Raw genomic sequence first — 25,841 nt, forward strand, 5'->3', positions numbered from 1 at the left:
TAGCTGAGATTATAAATGTTGTTGGGGGTAAGATTGTATGTGATGTGATGTCTCATGGAGTGACATAAATTCCCATCCTCTGTCTTTTAGGGGGCAGGCAGTCTCTTTTTTTCTTTTTTTTTTAAGATTTTATTTATTGATGAGAGACAGAGAGGCAGAGACATAGGCAGAGGAGAGGCAGGCTCCGTGCGGGGAGCTCAATGTGGGACTCGATCCTGGGACTCTGGGATCACGTCCTGAGCCGTAGGCAGATGCTCAACCACTCAGCCACTCAGGTGTCCCTTGGTGGCAGGGAGTCTTGATGAGTTGTTTGAGATGGGGTGATAAAATGAAATCAAAAGAATTACTTGGAGGGTAAGAGCTTGTCCTGACTCCGTATTTCAACCTAAATTTGAATTATGGCTGTATCATTTCCTCAGTAATACTGTAAGTTTAACTAACTTTTCAAAGCCTCAGTTTCACCATTTGTGAATTTGAAATCATTAGAGTACTTATGTCATAGTTGTTCTGAGGATTAAATAAGTTATTATAGGCAGTGTACTTAGAACAATGGTTGGAACAGAGTAAGCATAATTTAAGTATTTGGCATAATTTTATTATTGTCATTACTAAATGAGATGAGCATATTAGTAACCAGTGCCTGGTACATGGTTAATCAGAATTTTGGTTATCAATAGAATGTGTTTGGGTAAATATTACTAACCAAATTATCTTTTCATACCTCTGTACCCAGGTATAGGGAATTGTAAAACCTTTGAAGTTGTATTAATGTATGGATAAGCTATGTGATTCACTTAGGTCATTTCCCCATTCCATCATTTTTGTGATTACATATTACGTATCATTCCTAATTTCCACAGTTAATTCATTTTATCAATAAAAATAAGAGTGAAGAAAATATTCCATGTTAAAAATCTGTAGTCAGGGGGCGCCTAGGTGGTGCAGTTAAGCCTCTGACTCTTGGTTTTAGCTCCAATCCTGATCTCAGGATTGTGAGATGAGCCCTGTGTTGAACTCCGCACTCAGTGCAGACTCTGCTAAAATTTCTCTCTCCCTCTCCTTCTACTCCTTGCCCCCTCCTCCCCGCCCATGATCGCTCTCTCTCACTCTCACTCTCAAATAAATAAATCTTAAAAAAAAAAAGGTATCTGTAGTTAGAAGAGAGAGAAGGAGGTAGTGTTAGTTAAATCTGTGATGAAACAGTGTATCATAGGAGGAAACTCTAACTATGCCATAGGAAAGGTGTAGGAATTGTGTTGGTAGCTGAACTTAGAAATATTATCTCTGGATTCTCTTTAACATTGTCTCTTCAGAATATGGCAGGTAACCTGAGGATACTAACTAATAAGCTTCCGCCATAGGTATGAAGAATAAAAAAACCACTTCTCTGTTAACATTTTTTTCCAAGGGAAATTGTATAAAGTCATTGAAGCATCAGGACCAATGGACTAGGAATGCATTTAAGTGAGGGCTCATTAATCTTTTAAGAAGTAGAAAAGCAAACATGTCAGAGAAGCAGTGTGGATTTATAATATTAAAATGCCAGTATCTTCAAATATTGCCACAAAGGAGAATGGGAAATTATTTAAGAATGGACACCACTTACGTGTTTCTTTTAAGGTTAAATAGTTCAGCATAAAACCAAATGCCTTGGGGATCCCTGGGTGGCTCAGCGGTTTGGCGCCTGCCTTTGGCCCAAGACGTGATCTTGGAGTCCCAGGATCGAGTCGCACGTCGGGCTCCCGGCATGGAGCCTGCTTCTCCCTCTGCCTCTCTCTCTCTATCATAAATGAATAAATAAAAAATCTTAAAAAAAAAAAAAACCGGATGCCTTTACTGACAATACCCGACAAGCAGCTAATTGTAATTTTAAGTGAGGTTTAACTTAACTTACTTAACTTATTGGAATGATTTTGCTAGAGAAATTGCCTTTCAATGAACGTATTCTAAGTCTAGAGGAACTAAATGCATGGTGCTTTTTTTTTTTTAAGGGTAGTATTTTGAAATTTTTATTCCAAGAGTTGAGCATCTTATTTCTGAGAATAGGTTACTGAATAAGCATGCTTGAGTGTAATTTCCAGTGGAAGTGGGAAGTCAGATTTTAGAAGTCTTTTCTTTTTCTCATTGTTACTGGGGATAGAGAGGGAGTAGGCCTAACTTTGTCCTCTGGAAAAACTAGAGTCTAGAATCTCACTTGGAAGCTGGAGTTGTTATTGTTGGTTGCCTATAGGCAGAGGGAGAAGCAGGCTCCATGCAGGGAGCCTGATGTAGGACTTGATCCCCAGACTGCGGGATCACACCCTGAGCTGAAGGCAGGCACTCAACCGCTGAGCCACCCAGCCATCCCTGGAAGCTGGAGTTTTAAACATTAGCAACAATGTGTTTATTTAGTTTCTATAATTTTGTTTCAATGAGTATTTGTTGACTCAATAGCAAATGGGATTGGCATGGTTCTGGTCCCTACCCCAGGTCCGTCCTTAAGAATAAAAATAATAATAATAATAATTAAGATCTGAGGGGCACTTGGGTGGCTTAGTGGTTGAGTGTCTGCCTTTGGCTCAGGTCATGATCATGGGGTCTTGGAATCGAGTCCCGCATCAGGGGGACTTCTCCCTCTGCCTGTATCTCTGCCTCTCTCTGTGCCTCTCATAAATAAATAAATAAATAAAATCTTAAAAAAAAATAAAGATCTGAGAGGCTAAATGTGTACATAGTATTAGGAACACTGGGCTTTGCAATCAAGCAGCTGATTTAGTACATAAATCATAAGCATAAATAAGATTAATATATAAATAAACATGAATTCATGTCTTGGTTCTGTCATGCACCCTATGATACTGGGAGGATAATGTCTCTGTTAAGAATGTCTAAAGACATTCTTGTTTAGTTTCAAAATGGGTCTTGTTGATGTAGATGGTTCTTCAGGAATGAGGAACCCAAGACTCAGGTGTTCTTCTCCACACGAATATGTGTATATATGTGTGTTTGTGTGTATGCATATATGTATGTAAAAATTCATAATATTGTTAATTTTATGTTCTTTCATAACTGTTTAAGATAGGTTATACCACAGAAGAAATGAAATGGTGCTTTGAAGGGAGAATTGAATTGGATTTAGACTAGGGTTGGAGTGAAGGAAGGCTTCCTAGAGAGGTAGCCTTTGAGAGATGAGTGGGCATTTTTGGCAGACGCTTTATAGCAGAATGAGTCATGAGGAGCTTCTAGTTCTGTAGATAGGTTATCTGGTTTGAATCCTGACTTTGCCATTGACTAGCTGCTTGATCTCAGGTAAGTTACTCACTCTTCTAGACTATTGTTTCCTCTGTAAACTTGGTATAATCACATCTCCCACAGAGGGTTTTTGAGGATTAAATGAAGTAATGCATGTAAAATGCTTACCCAAGTGCTTGGCATACAGCAAACAGTGCTATTATTACTGTGGCATCATCATTATTACTGATAGAGATTGGGGAGGCCTTTTTAGGCCAGAGAGAATTTATTCTGTTCTCCTGTATTGATGAACTATCAAGTTTTGATAAATAACCTACTGGTTGTGTTTTTCCATTTATGAATCATACACTGAATAATTGAGATTTAGCCCAGATTCTTCTTGACTGCAGAGTTTGTTGCAGACTGAAGAAAAGAAAACTCACACACACACACACACACACACACACACACACACACACACACCAGTCACAAGCTCATGGTATTGTGTTGCTGTTCCTTGAGTTGAGGACTCACTGTCATTGTTTAGGTTGGAAAGGTCATCTTCCCTTTTTATATAACACTACTTTCTGGAATACTTGGCCAGCTGTTACTCCATGATCCTCACAGTAGCCTTGTGAAGCACATAGGGTGGGAAGTCTTTATTTTTCGGGAAACAAGAATCCACAGAGCCAGGGGAAAGGTCTTTGTGGCTGTTAGTGGCTGTTTCAACATTATATAGCCCCTGGTGTCCTGATTTACATTACATTTTTTTTCCTTTATTTTTTGTGAATAAAAAGTCTGTCAGTAGACCTGAGTTTGCATTTAATTGCTGCCATTTGGTAGTTGAGTGATCTTGTAAGAGTTCTTTAATTTATGATCCTGTTTTTCCATCTGTCAGATGATGAGACTTTGAATCACACAGGATTGTCTGTGATGCTGAATTTACTTTGTGTAATGCTTTGTAAGAATTGCTTTGTATATTGTAGGGTGATGTGTATTAAGATGAGAGTTTATTCGCAAATTGGTGTCTTACCTGCCTGATGATAATGCAGGTAGGAAATAATTCCTATTTCAATATTGCCTCTAATGTTTTTATCCCACTTGTTTGAAGGTAAGATCATTGATAGTGATGTGAAGACTTCTATCTTGGGAAAACCTAGGAGATCTGGGAGTGTTTGACAAGTGAATAATAACACTTCACAAAATAACAATTTATTTTTCACGTCATTACTTGTGTTGCTTGGTCTTTCCCCTTTGTCTTTCTCTCTCTCTTTTTTGGTTTAGTATTACCCAGATAATTAAACAATTTAAAGCTTTCCTGCTAATAAATACCTTATTTTAGAAGTTTGAAGTTTATTTCCCATGGTAAATTCAGACAAGGGGACTTCTTTTACATAGGAAGGTCATTTTTAATATGTGTTTATTGGTTATATACTGTTTTCCTCATGAACCTCTCTGAGGTAAGTGAATATATGGTTCTAGAAACACCATATTAATTGGAAATTACAAAATGTGCAGATTGAGTACAAATTGTTTTTATAGTCTTATTTTTTCTTGAATGTTAAATATGTACACTTACTAAGTGGTTGAGTTGTTACAAAAACCCTGATTTTAAGTTTTCTAATAGCTGAGAAAAATCTACATTAAGGAAGAGTTTTTGCATTTTACTTGTTCTTTTTCTGAACAGAGGTTGTGAAAAAATACCGAGGTTGACTTGGAAGTGTCATTTATGAGTTACAAGACTTTTGAGTTGGCATCTATATTTTAAGAGTTAAGCAAGAAACAAGTTATCTTATAAAATACAGGGATGTTTTCTATGGAGATGGAAGTTTTTGTTCCCTTTCCAGTATGTAGCAAACTATGAGTACTTATTAAATTGCAGTTTCATGAATAGTGTTGTATTGAGTATGCCAGGAGTCCAATCATAGTATGTGACTTAGACATAATAACTTAGGATACCATGTCAGCAATTCATATTTTTAGAGTTATCTACATTAGGAAAAATGGTATAACAGCTGTTTACAGTTGATTTGACTTTAATAAAGTTATACTCCAGTCAAGAAGACCAAAAGTCGGGGGATCCCTGGGTGGCTCAGCAGTTTGGCGCCTGCCTTTGGCCCAGGGCACAATCCTGGAGTCCCGGGATCGAGTCCCACGTCGGGCTCCCTGCATGGAACCTGCTTCTCCCTCTGCCTGTGTCTCTGCCTGCCTCTCTATGTCTATCATAAATAAATAAATCTTTAAAAAAAAAAAAAAAAAAAAGAAGACCAAAAGTCAGCCTAGTTAACAGAGGCTTGGAAGCTTTTTAAAAAGTTGGATATAATGTAGATGGAATTGGATAATGGGTTAGCGATAGTCCTCATTTAGGGCATGCTCACATATAGCCTTGTTTTTGTTTTATTTATGTTTAAAGATTTATTCATTTGGGGGGGCTGCTCGTGTGGGCATGTGTGAAGGGTAGGGGCAAGGGCAGAGGGGAAGAATCTGATTCCCCACTGAGCATAGAGCCTGATTTGGGGCTTCATTCCAGGACCCTGAGATCACGACAGGAACAAAAATCAAGAGTTGGACACTTGACTGACTGAGCCATCCAGGTTCTTCTTATTTTCTTTTTAAGGAATTAAGAAACCCCTGTGAACCATCCAGAATAAAAGGATACATCCTTAATAATCTATATCTGACTATTTAGGTTCTTCCACCCTCATACCTCTTGCCTCCCTTTAGAACTTCTGTGTTCTTCATTCTCTACTTTTCTGGTTTTGTGTAGCTTCATCATATCTTTAGGATTCTTAGAAAGTGTATCTTTTTATTTTGGCTTTAATTTTACAAAAAAGATGTTATATATGTAATCATTTGGGACTTTGTAGTTTTATTTAGTATTGTATTGCCAAGATTTACCCATGATGTTGCATGTAACTGTAATTCCTTCACTTTGCTGAGTAATAATCCATTATATCAATGTAACATGGTTTATTCATTCTCCTGCAAATGGGCATTTTCCATGTTTTATAGATTTTTGCTAATGTGAACAACTTTGCTATGATCATTTTATTTTTATTTTATTTTTTTGCTATGATCATTTTAATACATGTCTTGTACTGGTAAGTTTCTCTTACCTCAGAGTAAGATCCCTGAGTAATAGAGTATGGGATTGTTCAATTTGTGGAAATTATGCTAGACATTTTTTCCCACTATTAATCTCTAAAGACCCTATGCACATATCCTTTCTAACACTTGGAATTGTCAGACTTAAATTTTGCAGCTTGAATGGGTATAAATGGTATACTCCTTTATACTTTATTGGTTGTGTGTGTGTGTGTGTGTGTGTGTGTTTTACTCTGAAATGCTTGTTTGTGACCTCTGGTGGGTTTTTTTTTTTTTTTTTTAACCTGGATTATTTGTGCTTTTCTTTTGGATTTTAAGTCATCTTAATGTAGTTTTGATACCTTTGTTGGATATATATATTCCAAAAGTCTTTTCAGTTTGTGACTTTTGACTTTCTTTAGGGTGTTTTTGAGGACCAAAAGCTCTTGATTTTAATATACATGAATATAATTTATTTTATAGTCAACATTTCTGTGTCTGTAAAGAATTTTCTTATTTTATATGCTAATATCTGTTAACATTACAGATGACATTTATTTAAAGGCCTGAGAGTGCAGTGGTAGAACAACAGAGAAGGCAGAATGTAGCTTAAAATGTAAATGATACTTCTTGCTCATCCCCAGCACCCCAAAGAAAATAAACCCTTGTTAAAAGCTGGATTCATGTTTGTGCTTTAAATTCAGTGACCTGGTCTGCTATCATGGTTTTTCCCTAACCTTTTACCAGCCTATATGTTCCTTGAATGATTTACCCTTTCCTGGACCTCACTATATGTTTCAGAAATTTTTTTTATGATGACTATTGGTAAAAAAAATGATTATGATTTTCCTAATCCATTTAGACAAACATTAAAAGGATGTTACATGAATATATTATTTTTGTTATTATTATTTATATTATTTTTGTTTTTGTATTTTAAAATAGAATAAAGCTTAAGTAAATTTGTATTAAAGCAACTGCAATAAAACATTTTCAGAAATTATTTTTCTATACTTTGTTTTTAAATTTCTTTTTTTTTTTAAAGATTTTATTTATTTATTCATAGAGTCACACACACAGAAAGAGAGAGGCAGAGACACAGGCAGAGGGAGAAGCAGGCTCCATGCAGGGAGCCCTACGTGGGACTCGTTCCCGGGACTCCAGGATCACACCCTGGGCCAAAGGCAGGCGCTAAACCGCTGAGCCACCCAGGGATCCCCTGGTTTTAAATTTCTAAAAAGGACTTCACTTAAATGTTATTCTCCTGTTCATTTGGCTTGCCACAAGCATTTGTACGGCAGGTACTCATATTTCCTGTCACTTCCGTATATTTTGTACTTTGTTCTCGGGCAGATTTGAATTCTAAAATCTCCTCCCCTCTGGAGCATGTGTACGCATGCATGTGCATACACATATACCCTGCTCTTTCAAAGCCATCCTTTTACATGTTTCTGTTGTTGGGAAAGTGTACCCAGAGAACTTCTTGTGCTTTATTAATAAGTATACAATAAGTATCTATTGTTAGTCATCACAAAAATAACGTGTATTTGTGTAGGGCTTTATCAAGTGCCTGTTTATGCATTTCCTCACCTTTAATCCTTACCTAAAACCTGGGTGATTGGCAGGGCAAGTTATAGTCCTATGTAGGCTGTGCTAATACTGAGGTTTAAAGACATAAAGTCAGGGCAAGCCCCGGTGGCACAGCGGTTTAGCGCCCCTGCAGCCCAGAGTGTGATCCTGGAGACCCGGGATTGAGTCCCACGTCGGGCTCCCTGCATGGAGCCTGCTTCTGTGTCTGCATGTGTCTCTGCCTCTCTCTCTCTCTCTCTGTGTGTCTCTCATGAATAAATAAACTCTTAAAAAAAAAGACATAAAGTCAGCATGCTCCTGGTAGTATTTGTTGGATGGATAGATGGATGAATGAATAAATAAATGGCTAGTTATTCTCACCCTGATGTCCTTTGGATTATGCCATTGCTTCAGATTTAGCTATGCCTCAGGAGAGGTCTTGATATACAGTAGAAACTAGAATGTTTATTGACTACAGCTTCTGGTTCTGGACTAGCCTTTCTGCCATCAAAAAAAGTATGAAACTGGACAAAATATTTGAGGCTTTAGACAATAGGCCTGTGATCTTGAAATTCATGAAATGGGTCCCATGATTGCCCCTGCTCTCTGCCTGAGAACAATTTCTTGAGCTGGAATCCAGGCAGAGCATGGTGGACTAACTGTTGAGTCAGAATTTGGGGCAGTTAGAATGGCTAGAATCTTTAGGGAGGAACACTGGAAAAGAGGAAGCTCTATTGGAGGGGTTCCTAAATGTTTCTGTGTATGTTCCTTATGAATTCTTGGTGAAGAGTTGGACTGTTCCTGGGGGAGAAGGCCAGGAGGTTTATCAGAGTGGCTGCCCTAGAGTTGGGAATGGAACAGAGATTCTAGAGGGTGTACAATTGTGAGATATTGGCACTCTGGGCCAGGCAGAATTGAGAGAGAGAGACCTGCTTGACGCCTTGGGCATGTGAGTGAAACACTAGAAAGAACTGAGGTAAAGCAAGGATTGGCAAACTATGTCAATCAAGTTTTACTAAAACACAACCACACCCGTTTATTTTCATCCTACAGTGACAAAGTTCAGTATTGCCACTGAGACTGTAGGCCTGGGAAGCCTACAGTATTCACTACATTGTCCCTGTGAGAAAAGATTTTCCGACTTCTGCTCAAGAGTAAAACCCTACTCTGAACCTTCGCATAACAAAGCCTATAATCAAATCCTGATAAATCTTTTTTTTTTTTTTAAATCCTGATAAATCTTTAGTGGAGACAGAACTTGGTAATTGAGTTCTGCTAGGGTTATAGAGACTTGGGAAACATCTTAGACTTTCCATAGTTGCCCTAACAAAAGTACTACTTGATCTTTATTTAGAATTAGAATGTTTCTGAAACATTATTCCTCTTGTATGGTTTTGGTACTTTCAAACAGTGACAGTGGCTTTAGCCTATACTCTCTAATACTTTAAAAGTGTTTGGTTATTCCCCTGGATATATATGCAGGAATATGTCTCATTCCACTTAAATACAGGTGCGCACACACACAGACACAACTTTTTAGTCTTCTTTGATGGGGGAACTTTCTTGTATCTTCTATCCAACATCAGTATTTTAAATTGAAAGATTTGGTAATTTTCAAATGCTAAGAGCTAAAATAACTTTCTACTCAAGAGGACCAAGGTTCCTTTTTGTTTCTGAATATTTTATACATGAGGGCATAATTTTTAAAATATTTTGAAATTCTAAAATGTTTCGGGCATACGGACAAAATAGAATATAATAAATAATGTATACTTACCACACACAACGTTTTGACAAACTAGGATTTTGCCAAATTTGCTTTATTGTGTATCTCTCCTTGATGCTGTTCTATTCTTCTTTTCCCAGTGATAACCACTCCTGAATTTTTTTGTCTTTACCTTGAATGGTTTTTACACTAAAAATAATTCATCCATAAATTGTATATAACATTTTATGCATTTTCTAGCTTTATAAAAGGAATCACTTTGTATATATTATTCTGAAACTAGCTTTTCCACCCAATATTGTTGTGGATTTAGAAATGATGAAATGTCACTGTAATTAATTAACTACACAGTTTATATCATCATTCTCTTGTTGATGGACATTTAGGTTTCCAGGGTTTTTTGAGTAAAAAGTGCTGCAGTGAACACTGATTTTAACCTGTCTTACTGTGTTTGTGTTGGAATTTCTCTCTATAACATAACCAGAAATAGTATTGTTGCTGTAGGGTATCTGCACCTTTGACTTTCAGTTATTACTAAATTGCTTCCCAAGATGGTTTTATAGTTTTGGTTTTGTGCAGATTTAATATAATGGATTCTCTAAAACAGACATGTTGTGCTGGAAGAAAATATGACATGAAAGTCTCATTTTACTACAGCTAAATTGAAAATTGGCTGTTCAGGGATCTCTGGGTGGCGCAGCGGTTTGGCGCCTGCCTTTGGCCCAGGGCGCGATCCTGGAGACCCGGGATCGAATCCCACGTCGGGCTCCCGGTGCATGGAGCCTGCTTCTCCCTCTGCCTGTGTCTCTGCCTCTCTCTCTCTCTGTGACTATCATAAATAAATTAAAAAAAAAAAAAAAAAAAAAGAAAATTGGCTGTTCAGATTCTTGGTAAATTTGCTCCTATTTAAAAACCTTCATATGGGGGTACCTGGGTGGCTCAGTGGTTAAGCATGTGTGCCTTTGTCTCTGGTTGTGATCCCCGGGTCCCGGGATCAAGTCCTGCTTTGGGCTTCCTGTGAGGAGCCTCCTTCTCCCTCTGTCTGTGTCTCTGCCTCTCTCTCTGTGTCTCTCATGAATAAAAAATTTAAAAAATCTTAAAAAAAAACAAAAAAACCCCCTCCTCTTATGGAGATACTTGAACATATACAAGTAGAGAGAGTGCCCATGAACCATGGGCATCAGTTTGTAATAATTAGCAACATAAGTCCAGTCTTATTTCATTATCCTGCAACCTCTCAACTACAGTTTTTTTTTAAAACATTTTATTTATTTATTTATTTATTCATCACACACACACACACACACACACACACACACACACACACACACGAGGGGTGGGTAGGCAGAGAAACAGGCAGAGGGAGAAGCAGGCTCCACACAGGGAGCCTGATATGTGGGACTTGATCCCGGGTCTCCAGGAGCACGCCCTTGGCTGAAGGTGGCGCTAAACTGCTAGCCACTGGGACTGCCCTCAACTACAGTATTCTAAAGAAAAATTCCAAGTTTTCATGTAATTTCATCTGTAAATAGTATGTATCTCTCAAATTAGATATGAACACCCCACGAAGAGAAACCCATGCAATACGATTATCACCCTTTAAAGGTAATTCTATAATGTTATCAAATTATTCCATATTTAAATTTCCCCAACTATTTAGTTTTTAGTTTTATATATAATATTTCAAATATGATTACATTTAAAAACCTATACTTTTTAAGGATTAAATTTAATATGTCTCATATAAAATGTATTTTTAGATTTCTGGTTTATTACAGAATCATGTTTAAACAGACTGTACCTGAAAACTAATCTACGTGTAGTCTAATCCTTTTACTTTATAAATAAAAAAAAATCAGACTCAGGTTGAGATTTGTTTGAAATTGACCATTTCATTAGTAGCAGAGCATAGGAAGGCAGATCTTCTGACCCTAAACCCATTGCTCTTATACTAATTACATTGTATTGGCTACCTTATATTTTTCTTTTTTTTTTTTTTTTTTTTTTACCTTATATTTTTCTTTAGTCCATTGCCTCTATCAGGTTTTTTCTTTTTTAAGTTTACTTACTTCTTTTTTAGTAATCTGTATCCCCAAGGTGGAGCTCAAACTCATGACCTATATCAGTTTTGTAAATCTAGCATATGTTTTTTCCAGTGCCTTTTCTTAAATATTAGCCTGCATGTACTGTCTGTACAGTACTAATCTTGTGATTTACATCATAATGTATTTTAAAAGGAGTTTGTGAAAGGATTGAGTTATATCAACACTTGTGCCAAAGATATTGAGCTGTTCTGAAAAGCAACTTGTCTTTTCTGACCTAGATACACAGTTTCCAACTGTGGCAGAGGATGCCAGAAAGAGGAGAATGAGTGTTGGCAAGAGTCTGGAAATTAAATTATTATATTACTGAAGGATCTAATCTGTCTCTTAATTTTTAGTACTGTTATATATGGAAAAATTTTCTGTATTGATATAATACTTAGTGAATTTATGTATTTTTTGAGTCAAAACCAATTGTTTATTTTGTCAAGGTGAAAAGTAACTTCTACTTGTTTTAAAATTGGTGATTTTTAACATTACTGCTTGTTTATAACTAGATTGCAGTTTCTGAGGTTGTTTTGCAAACTTCACTAATTACGAAAAATAATCATGTCCATCCTCTCCAGATACAGTTTCTTTGCTATGCTCTGTTCTGTAGAATGGCAACAAAAAGTCTTTTGAGAACCAAGACACCCTTTGAAGCTTGTTTATACCAAGGTACTGGTTTACTCTTCAGTGTTAAGTGTGCTGCAGTGAGCACAGGAGGACAGAGAATACTTGAATACTTAACTATTTCTTGGCACATTCATTACTCCTCTTTCCTTTTGATTAGACTTGTCACAAGATCTGCAGATTTCAAAGGTAATCTGATGCCCTCTATCACAGCCTTTTAGTGAAAAGAAAATAAACAGCTATTGAGGCATGTTCAGGTGCTACTTTATGTTTGATTGTGATATAAAGGACTAGATTTCAGGTTGAGCTTTTAAAGATCACTGTGCCAAATTACATACACACTTAGTCCTTGATTTACTCATGGGAACAGTGATGTGAGTTGGAAAAGATGCAGAGACCCAACCCCAGTTCTAGGGATAGCTCTGCTGATGTGTGATCATAGACAAGTCATTTAGCATTTTGTATATTTGTGCTTTCATATTTTAAAAGATTATAAGATATACCATTTATTACATTTTTTTACTACTTTTCAGTATTGTGAACATTGAATGTAATGCTGTATGAGAAAATATTTTGAGAAATTCATTTGAATTTCTCCTTTGTGCCAAGCATTGTTTTAGGTGTGCAAAACAAAGAATAGGCAAAGATATCATGTCAGTGGTAAATCCTATGGAGAGATATAAACAGCTCAAAGAGGGGCTGGAAGAGGGGATGCTATTTTCTATAGGATGATCAAGGATAGGCTCATGATAAGGACATTTGAGAAAACACCTAAAACATAAGAGAAGGATGTATATGCATATCTGTGGTAATAAATAGCAAATGTAAAGGCTCTGAGGAGGGGAAGCTGTGAATTGTTTGAGAAATAGCAAGGGTACTAGTGTGGACGGGACATAATCAGTGAAGAGGAAAGCAGTGGGGAATGAGGCCAAGAAGTTAAGAGGAATCAGATTATTTATTGATTTATAGGCCATTATATATGAAGTGTTTACTCAGACCGAAAACCATTGGAAGATTTTGAGCAAAGAATGACATGACCTATCAACATCCAAATTATGGAAAGATCTCAAATGTCCATCAACTGATGAATGGTCAAAGAAGATGTAGTATAGGGGCGCCTGGATGGCCCAGTTGGTTATGCATCTACCTTCAGTTCAGTTCAGTTCATGATTGAGGGTCCTGGGATCGAGCTGCACATCTAGCTCCTGGCACAAAGAGAAGTCTGCTGCTTCCTCTCCCTTTGCCCCTCCCTTAGCTTGTGCATTCTCTCTCTCTCTCAAATAAATAAAATACTCCCCCCCAAGAAAAAAATATGTGTATACATGCACAGACACTGGAATATTACTCAGCCATCAAAAAGAATGAAACCTTGCCATTTGCAATGATGTGGATGGAGCTAGAGTGTATTATGCTAAGCAAAATAAGTCAGAGAGACATACCACATGATTTCATTCCTATGTGGAATCTAAGAAACAAAACAGATAAACATAGGGGAAGGGAAAAAAAAGAGTGGGAGGCAAACCATAAGAAATTCCTAACTATAGAGAAAAAACTGAGGGTTGCTGGAGGGGAGGTAGGTGAGGGATGGACTAAATGGGGGATGGACATAAAGGAGGGTACTTGTGATGAACACTGAGTGTTATATGTAAATGATGAATCACTAAATTCTACTCTTGAAACTAATATTGCATTATGTTAACTAGAATTTAAATAAAAACTCAAAAAGAATGACATGATGTAATTTAAATTTTAAAGGGTAAAGGTGAAAGATTTGGTGATGGATTAGATGTGGGGTGTGATGGGAAGATAACTGTCACAGATGACTTTTTGGCATAAGCTATTGGAGGAAAGGGGTGTAGTTGCCTTTTTGTGAGTGAGGGAACACTGGAAGGAACAAAGTTTGTTTTTGTTTTTTGGGGGACAGATCAGGAATTGGTCTAGGGCACATTTAAGATGTTTATTAGACATCCAGGTAGATCTATTGATTGTATATTTGACTGTGAATCTGGAACTCATGGTGAAATAAATTTGGTGGTCCTTTAGGTATTTAAAGTCTCAAGCCTGAGTGAGATTGCCAAGTGAGTACATGTACGGTGGTGAAGGGATTCAGTTTGAGGGCTGAGTTCTGAGGCATTCCAAACATTTAGAGGCTCTGGAGATAAAAAGAAAGGAGCCAGTGGAGTAATTTATGAAGTAGGAGGAGAACTAGGAGTATAGTTATAATATTGGATGGAAGCCAAGGGAAGTAAAATGTTTTAAGTAGGGAGTTAGCTGTGTTACTTGTTGCTGAGAGACATCAGCTAAGGTGAGGACTGAGAATTGTTCACAGTATTTAAACACCATTGGAATCTTAGGGATCTTGCCAAGAGCTGTTCTAGTAGAGCATTGGGGTGAATTACAGAAATGAGAGGAGAGAAAATGGAAACCAAAAGTATAAACTCAATTATGCTCTAAAAGAGGGAACTAGAGGTCAAGGAAGTTATGCAAGAGAGAACCAAGGGCATGATTACTGGAGCCATATTCTTGAGTAGGCAAAGGGAGATGGGATTTAGTAGGGTTTGAGTTGAGGGCTCTCCACTAAATAGGAATAGGAACAATTCATTGAGAGCTCTCTACTAAATAGGAATAGGAACAATTCATTCATAGTAATAAGGAGGAAGAATATATGGGAAAAGATGCAGCAGTATTATTTTGAATGAAATAGAAAGCAGGATGAGCAGTCAATTGTGAGGATATGGGAGGGACGTATAGGTGTTTGAAAAAAGATGTGAAATAATCGTTAAGAAAGTGAACTTTCTTCTTCTTCTTCTTTTTTTTTTTTCTTTGGTAAGACTTCATTTATTTGAGAGAGAGCACACATGTGAGTGCACAGGGGGCAGAGGGAAAGGGACGAGCAGACCCCTCCCTCAGCAGGGAGCCCAACTGGGGCTGATCCAAAGACCGTGAGATTATGACCTGAGCTGAAGTCAGATTGCTTTATTTTTTTTAAGTGTATTTTCATTTATTTATTCATGAGAGAGAGAGGCAGAGAGGCAGAGATACAGGCAGAGGGAGAAGCAGGCTCCATGCAGGGAGCCTGACGTGGGACTCCATCTCTCCAGGATCACTCCCTGGGCTGAAGGTGGTGCTAAACTGCTGAGCCACCCGGGCTGCCCTGAAGTGAGATTGCTTAACCAACTGAGCCACCCAGGTGCTTCTGAAAAAAATTTTTTTTTCCTAGTGGGGCTATGTGGACATTGAAGGATGTTTGGCATCCTGGGATACCAAATGCTAGGATTACTTACCTAGTCATTATGACAACCAAGAAACTCTGCCAGCTCTGCCTCACATTTTCAAATCCCTCAGGGTTGCAGTACTGTTTGAGAACTATTGATTATTGGGCCTTTTGAGGGATAGATCATGAATTTAGAAAAAAAACCAATAAGCACAATTGTGTGCTTATCCCCACCCCCCCTGCCAAGTCATATCCAGCTGCCCAGGGTTATTGGTGAGGCATAGCCAGGAGGGTTGGATTTAAGCAGAGTTGGAGTTTTGTCAGGAGGGGATAAATAACAAAAGGAGTTGTTGTGTGAATCAGTGACAAATGATGGATTTTGTACTTTCAGTCAGATAAAGATAGAAGTAAGTGAGGGTGTGGAAAGGGTGAGGGATTGTGAAAGGTGGTAGAATTAGGGCATTAGGAACCTTGGTAGGGAGTGGGTATTGTCTAAAGTAGGAAGGAAGATGAGAATATTGGAGGAAAGGAATATAAGGAATGGAGAGCGCAGAATTTTAGAAGCACCATCTCTGTGGTTACTGAAATTGCTAAGAAATATGCCAGGAGTAGGAATTGAATGTGTTTCGGTGAGCTAAGTAGTAAAGTCCTGAAGGAAAGGGAGAGGATTTGAGGGATTAATCCAAGATGGGCGAAATTAGTCAAATAACTCATGAAATTATATAATAGAGTTTGTGTTTATGGAGGAAGAGTCAGAAATTCTTGTAAATCAGTGTAATGATGACTGCCATGGAAATATATGGGAAGAGATGGTGACCTTTCAGATAGATTCTGTAGTTAGGTGCTCTCTAAGGAAAGCTAAATCTAGGGTTGAATTCAGATTTTTATTGAGCCTCTCCTGAGCGTAGGTCATTGTATGAGTTGCTGTGGAGATAAATTATTTCATTAAGAAACTTACAATAAAAATAACTGAAGCCAGGTATTAGGAGGTTGAAAAAATGCTGGATGGCTCAAAGAAGGAAGAAATGATATTGATCTCAAGTACGAGGTAAAGCTTCATGGAGAGGTAGATTTGAGATGGACAGTTGAGTAGAATAATGACAGATCATCGTTGAGTAGAGGTTGCAGTCCAGGTAAGGGAAAGGTTGAATATAAAGTTAGGCAGTAGCACATTGCAGGATGTTCTGGGGAAGAGTGTTTATTCTCATTTTGGCTGGTACCGCAGTGGTGAGAGAAGACAGGGGAAGAATTACAGTAATGTTTTATGGAGGACCTTGGTGCCACACAGAGTGGATGAATGGAATGCTGGTTGCTTAGGTAATAATTAATCATGGGAGGTTTTAAAGGGGGAACTTGATGTTCTCAGGGTTTAGTTTCCTCCAAAGAAGGGCTGGGGTAGGGAGAAAATAACGTAGGAGAGGGTAGGTTCCGGTAAATGGTAAAACAAGACACTGTAGTGTACTAGATTTTGTAATATAGGTATCTTTGATTTAGAAACATCCTTTGTAGTAAAGCAAGGAGCAAAACTCAGGATTTCCATTCTCATGGTATATCCCTTTTCTTGTTTTTTGTTTTTGTTTTTGTTTCCTTGTTTTTAATTCAAGGTGCTTGCCTTATTTATAAGTTTTCTATACTTTGCCTTCAGAACAACATAGTCTTATTTTCCTCCTACTTCTTAGGCCACCACTTCTCTGACTGTAGTTGTGCCTCTTCTGCTTTATCCCATTCACTGGTATACCTACTCCCTCGGTGATCTTGTGGCTTTATATGCTACCTTTATACTGGACCTCTCTTCTAAAGTAACTATAGTTTCATATCCAGTTGCCCACTTAATATATCTAATTCCAGTATCTGGAATTCAGCATGTACAAAGCTGAATTCCTAATCTTAATCCCCAAACCAGCTCTCCTTTCATCTTTCCTAACTCATCTGCTCAGGCCAATGAAGTTAATACCAATGTTTCCAGTTTACTCACACTCACATGTCCATTTTGTTAGGAAGTCCTGTCATCTTTCCTTTCAGGATATATATACTAAACCTCCCCGTGGTCTCCTTTCTTCATTTTTGCCTTCTCTATTAAGTATTTCAACATGGCAGTCATAGTGACATTTTAAAAACATGAATCTGGTATTATTACTCTGCTCAGAACCCTGTAAGGGTTCCCTATCTTACTTTTAGTGAAAGCCACAGTCTTTAAAATGACTAGAAGGACCCCCTGTATTAGAAGCTGACAGACTATGGTTCGTGGACTAAATTTGGCCCACTGCCTTTTTTTATATGACCTGCAGGCTAAGAATGGTTTTTACATTTTATTTTATTTTTATTTTTATTTTATTTTATTTTTTTTTGGTTTTTACATTTTAAAATGGTTAAAAAAAAAGGGGATTTTGTGACGTGAACATTATATGAAATCAAGATTTCTATTCCCGTAAGTAGATTTATTGGAACACAGCCACTCCCATTTGTTCACATCTTGTCTATGGCTACATTTGTTGTTCACATCTTGTCTATGGCTACATTTGTACTATAAAGGCAGAGTTAAATAGTAAAGACCTAATGGCTCAAAAAGCCTAAGCTATTTAATATTTAGTCCTTTAAAGAAAAAATTTACCAACCTCTGTCCTTAGTGATCTGGTCCCTCACTGTCACCCCTCTGTCCTCGCTGCCCTTTTCTCCCTTTACTCATCCTTCTCTAGCCATTCAAGTTCTTTGCTTGGGTGTCACCTTCTCAGTAAAGGCTGACCATCTCTGTAAAGTTGTCTTCTTCTCTGGATGCTGCCTTAGTGTACTTTCATGGCCCCTCTTCTTTCTTTTCCCTACCACTTCACACCTTCTAACATACTATCTAATTTATTTATTTTTGCATTTATGGCTTTGTTATTTTTCCCTCTCTGCTTTTAAATGACAAAGGTGGAGATTTTTGTCTTTCATCTTCACTGATGCATCCTAATGCCTAGAATAGTGGCTGGCATATTATAGGTGCTCAAAAATCACCAAAGAGGATGTATAGATGGCAAATAAGCATATGAAAAGATACTCAACATTATATGTCATCAGGGAATTCCAAATTAGGCAACAATGAGATCCCGCTCTACATCTATTAGAATGGCTCAAGTCCAAAACTTTGACACCGCTAAATACTGATGAGGATGTGGAACAACAGGGGCTCTCATTTATTGCTGATGGCAGTGTGAAATGGTACAGCCATGCTGCATGGAGAGTCTAGAAGTTTCTTTTCTTTTTTAAAGGATTTTATTTATTTGAGAGAGCAAGTGCGCGAGTGGGGATGAATGGGAGGAGGGAGAGGAGAAGCCAACTCTGCTGAGCAGGGAGTCTGGTGCAGTGCCTGATCCCAGGACGCCTAGACCATGACCTGAGCTGAAGGCAGATGCTCAACTGACTGAGCCACCCAGGCACCCCTGGAAGTTTCTTATAAGGCTAAATTAAAAATTGTCTTACCATGGTTCCATTATCATGCTCCTTGGTATATACCCAAATGGGTTGAAAACCTATATCCACACAAAAACCTGCACACAAATGTTTATAAGCACACAAATTACTAAAACTTGGAAGCAACCAAGATGTCTTAAAGTAAGTAAATGAACTGTGGTGCATCCAGAATACTGTTCAGCAATAAAAAGAATTGTCAATGGAGGAATCATAAATGCATATTGCTAAATGAAAAAGGCCGATCTGAAAAGACTATATACCATATGATTTTAACTATATGACATTTGGAAGAGGGAGGGTTGACTAGGTGGAGCTTGGGATTTTTAGGGCAGTAAAACTGTCCTGCATGATTCTGTAATGGTGGATGCATGTCATTATACATTTGTCACAAGTTATAGAATGTACAACACAGAGAGAACCCTAATGTAAACTGTGGACTTTAGTTAAGAATACTGTATAAATGGGGCTCCTGTGTAGCTCAGTCAGTTAAGTGTCTGTTTTTGGCTTAGGTCATGATCCCAGGGTCCTGGGATGAAGCCTCATGTTGGGCTCCCTCCTCAGCAGGAGTCTGCCTCTCCCTCTCCTTCCCCCCGTGCCCAGTCATGTTCTCTCTCAAATAAATAAATAAATAAATAAATAAATAAATAAATAAATAAATAAATAAAATCTTTAAAAAAATAATATCATATAAACATTGGTTGTTCATCAGTTGTAACAATGGTACCACACTAATGTAAGATGTGAATAGTAGGAGAAACTGTGTATGGCAGGGAGAAGAGGTATATGGGATTTTCTCTACTTTCCACTCAGTTTTTCTATAAACAAAAAACTCTTAAAAGAAACCATTAATTGAAAAAGCAGTATTTGATTTAAAAAAAGTGATGCATGTTCACACACATGCCTATACATATACATTCTACCTGCTGCATAAAGCTACTCTCATTTATTAAAAAGTAGAGCACACCTCATATTTTTCTAGACTCTGGTTTTAAAGTTACACATATCTGATATATAAACAACACATTTTGTTTGATATTTGAGGATTTTATTCCCCTTCTGAAGCCATTTATTGAGTGTATACTATTTGGCAGATACTTTTAGGTATTTTTCATTTAGTTTGAATCTATTTACCCCATTGCACAGGTAAAAAAGCTCTGACTCAGAGCTTTGTGAAGTGGCAAGGCTGGTTCTTGAATCTAGGCCTGTTTGGCTCTAAAGCCTGTGTACTGTACAGCCTTTGTAATTCACATAGACATATTTTTTGAAATTGCTAAAGTTTATCCCTTAATGTAAGTGTAAGTGCCTTGAGAGCAAAAATATCATTGAAAGAGGTTGTCTAGGTTTGAATCTTGGCTTTACTGTACTGTACTTTTGCCTTGTGTTTTTAATTAGGTTATATTACCTCTTTATGCTCTAGTTTCCTTATGTGTGAATGGAGATAGTAATTGAAATTGTTGTGAGAATTAAATAAGTCAGTGTATGAAAAGCTCTTAGAATAGTGCCTGCTACAGAATATTATGAGTTACATAAATGTTACCTATTAATTAGTAGTGGAATATTTCCTCATTTCATAGATAAAAGAAACTGAAACCCAAAGAAACTGATTTTCTGAGTCATAACTTTCTAAACTCACATAGCTATTAATGGCAAAGTTGAAATTTTTTTATTTCAAGGCCAGAATTTTATCCACTGTTAATAGTTTTTTTTTTTTTTTTTTTTTTTAAGAGAAACTCTTTAAAAATGTGTGGAGTTTCTCCCTATTACCTTATAGTCTACCAAATATAATTTACTTTTTTTTTTTCCTCAATCAGGTTGATACAGAAAGGAAAAAGCATTGGGCTGTGATTTAGGTTCTGGATCAGGAGGCCTGTGTCCCTGATTAGTTGTATGACTTTAATATCTCTTTAGTAATTCATTTGTAGCAGGTAGATAAACTGGGTAGAGTTGGGCCAGACGATTTCTGAGTTGCTTTTATAGCACCAACAATATAATTTTGAGATACATACTGCTTTTGTCGTGGATTATTGCACTATACTGTAATACCCTAAAAAGTTCCCAGAGCTGCTTGATGTATGTGTAGGGTGGTTTCTCTCTGTGCTAAATGATTGAAGAATGCTGTATCTTGTTATTGGTGATTCATAATTTCTCCACTACATTAGCTTTTTCTTAGCATTCTTCCCTGCTTTCAGTCTACTTTCTTAATATGGTAGAATTTTTGACTTTATCTTTTTACAGAATAAAGGATTTGAACTTTGCTGTCAGTTCTCAGCTGAACACATAGCAATCTTTTTTGGCTGCTGGATTCATAGCTTAAATGCTGAATGGTTGAATCTGCTAGATTGATGAAGTAGGGTTGGGAATGGGAAATGCCGAAGACTTCTTTATGTAGTCTTTACACAGGATCTCTGAGATGTGTCCTGCCATCAGATCTTGTTTTAGATTGTTTCTTAACTTTGTTGTATGAAAAGACCCTCTGAATTGGCAGCATGTGTATGTTCCCTCCCTACCTTCGTGTGATAGGTATGATAAGTTAAGTCCAGTTGATTGGTTCAGTTACATGACTTTTTTTTTTTTTTTTTTAAGTGAAGTTTCAGTAGCTTATTTCAGGTGGATTTTGTAGAGTCAGGGAAGTTGGTTACAGGATAGATATGAATAGTTTTGCGTGTGGGTCACAGTATCATTTGTGTGTTTGTTTTTTCATGTGTAGTAATTGGGAAGTGTTAAATGTAACTTTACTGGTTTCAAAACCTCAAAACTGATAATTTTTTTTTTGTTTTAGATTTGTTTATTAGAGAGAGAGAGAGAGAAGAAAGAGAGAGAGAGCACGAGAGCAGGTGAGCCAGGAGGGAGGAGGGACAGAGGTAGAGGGAGAGAGAGTTTTATGTAGACTCTGTGCTGAGCATAGAGCGTGATATGGGGCTTGCTCTCAGGACCCTGAGATCATGACCTTGATGGAAACCAAGAGTCAGATGCTTAACCAGCTGTGCCACCAAGCACCCCAAGGATTTTTTTCTTTAAGAGAGCAGCTGATAGTATTAGGAAACTGTTACAGACAAAAGCAGAGGGGGTTTCCTTGTTTAAATGAAATTTAAAGGAAAGATAATTGAGATGAAGAGGAAGCTATTTTTGGTGAGTTTATATATTTTGTGGTGATATCCATGTAGCTAAGCATGTTTGATGGTTGCTTTCTAGTTTTTTGTTTTTCTTTAACATCTTGGCTTATAATCTTGTAAGGATTTCATCAGTGCTTAGAAGAGTTTACTTTTACTCTATATGGAATAAAATCTCATAAAGATGGAGCAAAGGGGTAATAGAATAGTGATTCGGCCTCTAGGCAGAAATACACAGTGGGATTTTGTGAGAGTCATCCACGGGTAATGAAGTCAGGTTCTAGTGAATATTCAGGAGTTTGTCAGAACAGCACATATAGGTTGAAGTCAGGAGGCAGAGTCTCTCAAGAGTTAGGGGAACAGAGCAGAAAAGCATTCTGAATTTTAGGCCTAAAAATGATTATTAAAGAAGAAACATTGTGCCAGTGTGTACTGGCGGTATCAAATGGAAAAGCTTCATGGTTTCAAACAATGATGGTGGTGTATTTTCTGGTATATTAACTACTTTTTTGGATAGGTCTGGCTAATGCTAGTTTCTAATTGAAAAGCTCATCATTAATTGCAGTGTGTTGCCATCAGTAGTAGTATTACTTTTTCAGGTAGTACTACTTTACTGAATCTGTGTCTCTTTATCTCATTGAGTACAAGTCAGCCAGTTGCCACATTGTGGCTTACCAGGAGGCTTACTTATTTGGCCATTTACTTAGTCTCTTGGCCCCAAGCCCTCAAAAGATATGCAGATATGCTAGCTTTTTGTTTGAAATGAGGTCACTTTATAACGAGTATTTCCTTTTGGTCAATAACATATGGGCTCCAAATTTCGGATATAAAACTAACTGTAAATAAGCATTTCTGAAAAGTTGTTTTTCTTTTTCTCTTGCAGGTGTATTCCAGAGAATAAGTCTTCAAACATCTTTGCCATATTGACTCTGAGTTGTCAGAGGACTCAGGCTTATGAGGAGGTACTGTCACATAAAACAGTGTCTAGTGAAGACGACAAGAAAGTGGGGAAGGGATTGGAAAAAGAAGCTAAAACACTATAGAAAACCATGGTAGGTATTATCTATATTTCCATAATTTCATTGTAAAATTCCAGTAGTTAAAATTGGAAATGTTAATAGTGAGGGCAAGTGAAAAACAATGGTGTTAATTTTTGGCTCTAGTGCATCAGATGAAGATGGCACTCTACTATTTAAGCAAAGCCAATGAGTTCAGATTTATTATGAGCCCTTTAAACCACAAGAGGGAGCCCCATGAGCCTTGAGGCCATATATTATTAAATACAAAGGAGGAAAGGCTCATAAGTAAATTTTCTGATAATACTGGCATTAGCAAACTGATAATAAGGATGGCTTTAGGTGACCTTGAAATTATGTAATTTTTCTCTAGTCTTCTACCTGAAGTTCAATTTTTTCCAATGGAAATGAGAAATCTTGAACCAATCCTTTAATGAGTGATATGAATGGTATAAGAATTTATGAAATATTTGAGTATTAAACTCAAAAAGTTACCTTTTTTCCATGTTTTCAAAATAATAGGGTCAAATGTTGAGTGTATTGGGAGCACTGAACCTAACCTCAGGGAAATCTTGCTTTTTTTTTTTTTTGTGGAAAGTTCATACTCAAATTGGATGAGATATTAGATGAGATCATAATCTATGGTGCCTAGTGTTTGCATTGGTAAAAATATGTTGATTTTTTTTCTTCTAGTATTTTGGCTCTGGAGGATGTTGTGTGAATTTTTCCCCTAAGTATAAGTGAGAAAAGGCTTAAAAAAAGATGTTATAAGTGGGAGAAAAGGCACAAAAATATTAATCATCAGTATGTTTGAAATATGTTGTTTAGCAAGTCTGATGGTATTTCTTTAAGTGTTAGTTGATTTTTTTAAAAAAATTTGTTCTATGGATTATAACTTAGTTGACTTGCTCTTTAGAGAAGAAATTCTCCAAATATTTTAGTTCTAGAGGGTGGGAAAAAATGTTAATTAACTTGGGATTTTCTGTCATTTAGTTTTAGGTGAGGTGTAAGAAAGTATACCGTGTCTTGTGTTTTCCTTAAATATGAATTAGGTGCCTCTTCAGCTTATATTTATTATAAATAGTCTTGATTTTCTTAAAATTTAAATGCTTTTTAATACTGTCATAGTCGATAAAAACTCCTTTCCTAGTTTATTTATTTTAAATTTAGTTTAGACTTTCTGGTGTTTACATAATTTTGTGTTTACATAATTCAGTTGGTAGGTGTTTTCCAATTTCCACTATTGCTTTACTGCTTAGATCTTAGATTTGAATGATAACTATCTGTTTCTACATAGTTCTTTCCTATTTAGTTTTTTATATCTTGAAACAAATCCATTTAGACTCCCCAAGTTTTTCTTCTTTTTTTGGTAATACTGCTTATTCTTCCTTTCATCATTGTTTCATGATGCTTGTTGTGTCACAAACAGTAGGGTCTTGGATTTAACATTTTTGGATTTAACATTGGCAATCTTTATATGTGAGAGAAACACCAAAGGTTTGTGGTATATAGCAGTGTATAATTTTGTTAAGATGAAGCCAGTGTGCAGGACCGAGTAATTTAGCTAAGTAACTTAGTAATTCACCATAAAACTAAAAGAGAATATCCCAAGTTAACATGTTTCCTTTACCATTCAGAACTAAAAAATTAGTTAATTTCTTCTTCTGTAAAGAGCAAGACAAAAAATTTTTTAAAAAAGATTTATTTATTTATCCATGAGAAACGCAGAGAGAGTCAGAGACACAGGCAGAGGGAGAAGCAGGCTCTCCATAGAGTCTGATGCGGGACTTGATCCCGGGATCCGGGATCATGCCCTGAGCCAAAAGCAGACGCTCAACCACTGAGCCCACCCAGGCGTCCCAAGTCAAATAATTTGATAATTAATCTCTAGAACAGCCTGGCATCTCCAATTTGTTTTCTCAAATTTTGTTTTCTTGTTGCTTATTTTGAGATATGTGAGTAAATCTCAAGAAGTGATTTAAAGAGTTTGTTTCTTTGTGGCAAAAGACTCCAGTTAGAAAACTGGTTTTGGACTGTGAGCAAGGAAGAAATCTAGACAGAAATGGCTTTTATCTAGAAAAAAGGAAAGCTTTGTGATTGACTTCAGTCCTTTTATTCCATAATAATTGATGGTTTCAAAAAACCACTTACCTTTTTAGTTATAGTTTGTTTCATTTTATAGGGGACAGTAGTACAGTACCAAGTTAGTATGATTTTTAAACACCAATGTTCAAACAAAAACAACAAAAGAGACAGGACTGATAAGGAATTGAGACTATTTTAGTTTGTGGTAGACTTTAGAACAAAATATTTACCATCTAGCACATAAGTTCATGTAAGTAAAGACACTATAGCCAGCTTTTAAAGGGAATACTTTGGGCCTCATGGAAACTCACCAAGTTATCCCTGTTCATTTTGCAGTGTACTGGTATAAGTGTCCTCATGGTATTTGTAAATTTGGAGATATTCAAAAGTTTTTGGAAGTGTGTCATGAGGGTGAAGGGTCTACTCTATTAAATTTTCATGAAATTCATTCTATTTCTAGACTTTAATCTCCACTGATTTCTGGGCCAGCGTGTCATTTTAATTATTGCTTTTTAAAGTTTTGATATTTTGTTTTGGTTTAATGGTACCATTCATCCATCTTTGTAGAATATTTCTTGGTACTTTCATTGATTTGTTTTTTTCCTCCAAATGAGGTTTAAAATGATTTTTGTTGAGTATTAAGTAAAACTATCTTGAGGGGAT

General features: G+C 36.9%; 1 protein-coding gene across 8 annotated transcripts in view; it reads left to right on the plus strand.

The window, feature by feature from the left end:
• STRBP (spermatid perinuclear RNA binding protein) overlaps positions 1–25,841 on the plus strand; it is a 146,835-nt gene that overhangs the window by 48,956 nt on the left and 72,038 nt on the right. For 6 of the 8 annotated variants that reach the window (XR_005365016.1, XR_005365015.1, XR_005365014.1 and 3 more), the window contains exons 2-3: positions 21,747–21,801; positions 22,961–23,129. Coding sequence is in view for 5 of the 8 variants with exons in the window: in XM_038549433.1 (XP_038405361.1) it covers positions 23,127–23,129 (3 nt within the window). In the remaining 3 variants the exon portion in view is untranslated. The remainder of the gene's footprint in view (positions 1–21,746; positions 21,802–22,960; positions 23,130–25,841) is intronic. The other 2 variants (XM_038549431.1, XM_038549432.1) reach the window with 1 other exon arrangement.

This window comes from Canis lupus, chromosome 9 (genome assembly GCF_011100685.1).
Source record: "Canis lupus familiaris isolate Mischka breed German Shepherd chromosome 9, alternate assembly UU_Cfam_GSD_1.0, whole genome shotgun sequence".
Classification (NCBI taxonomy): Eukaryota; Metazoa; Chordata; class Mammalia; order Carnivora; family Canidae; genus Canis; species Canis lupus.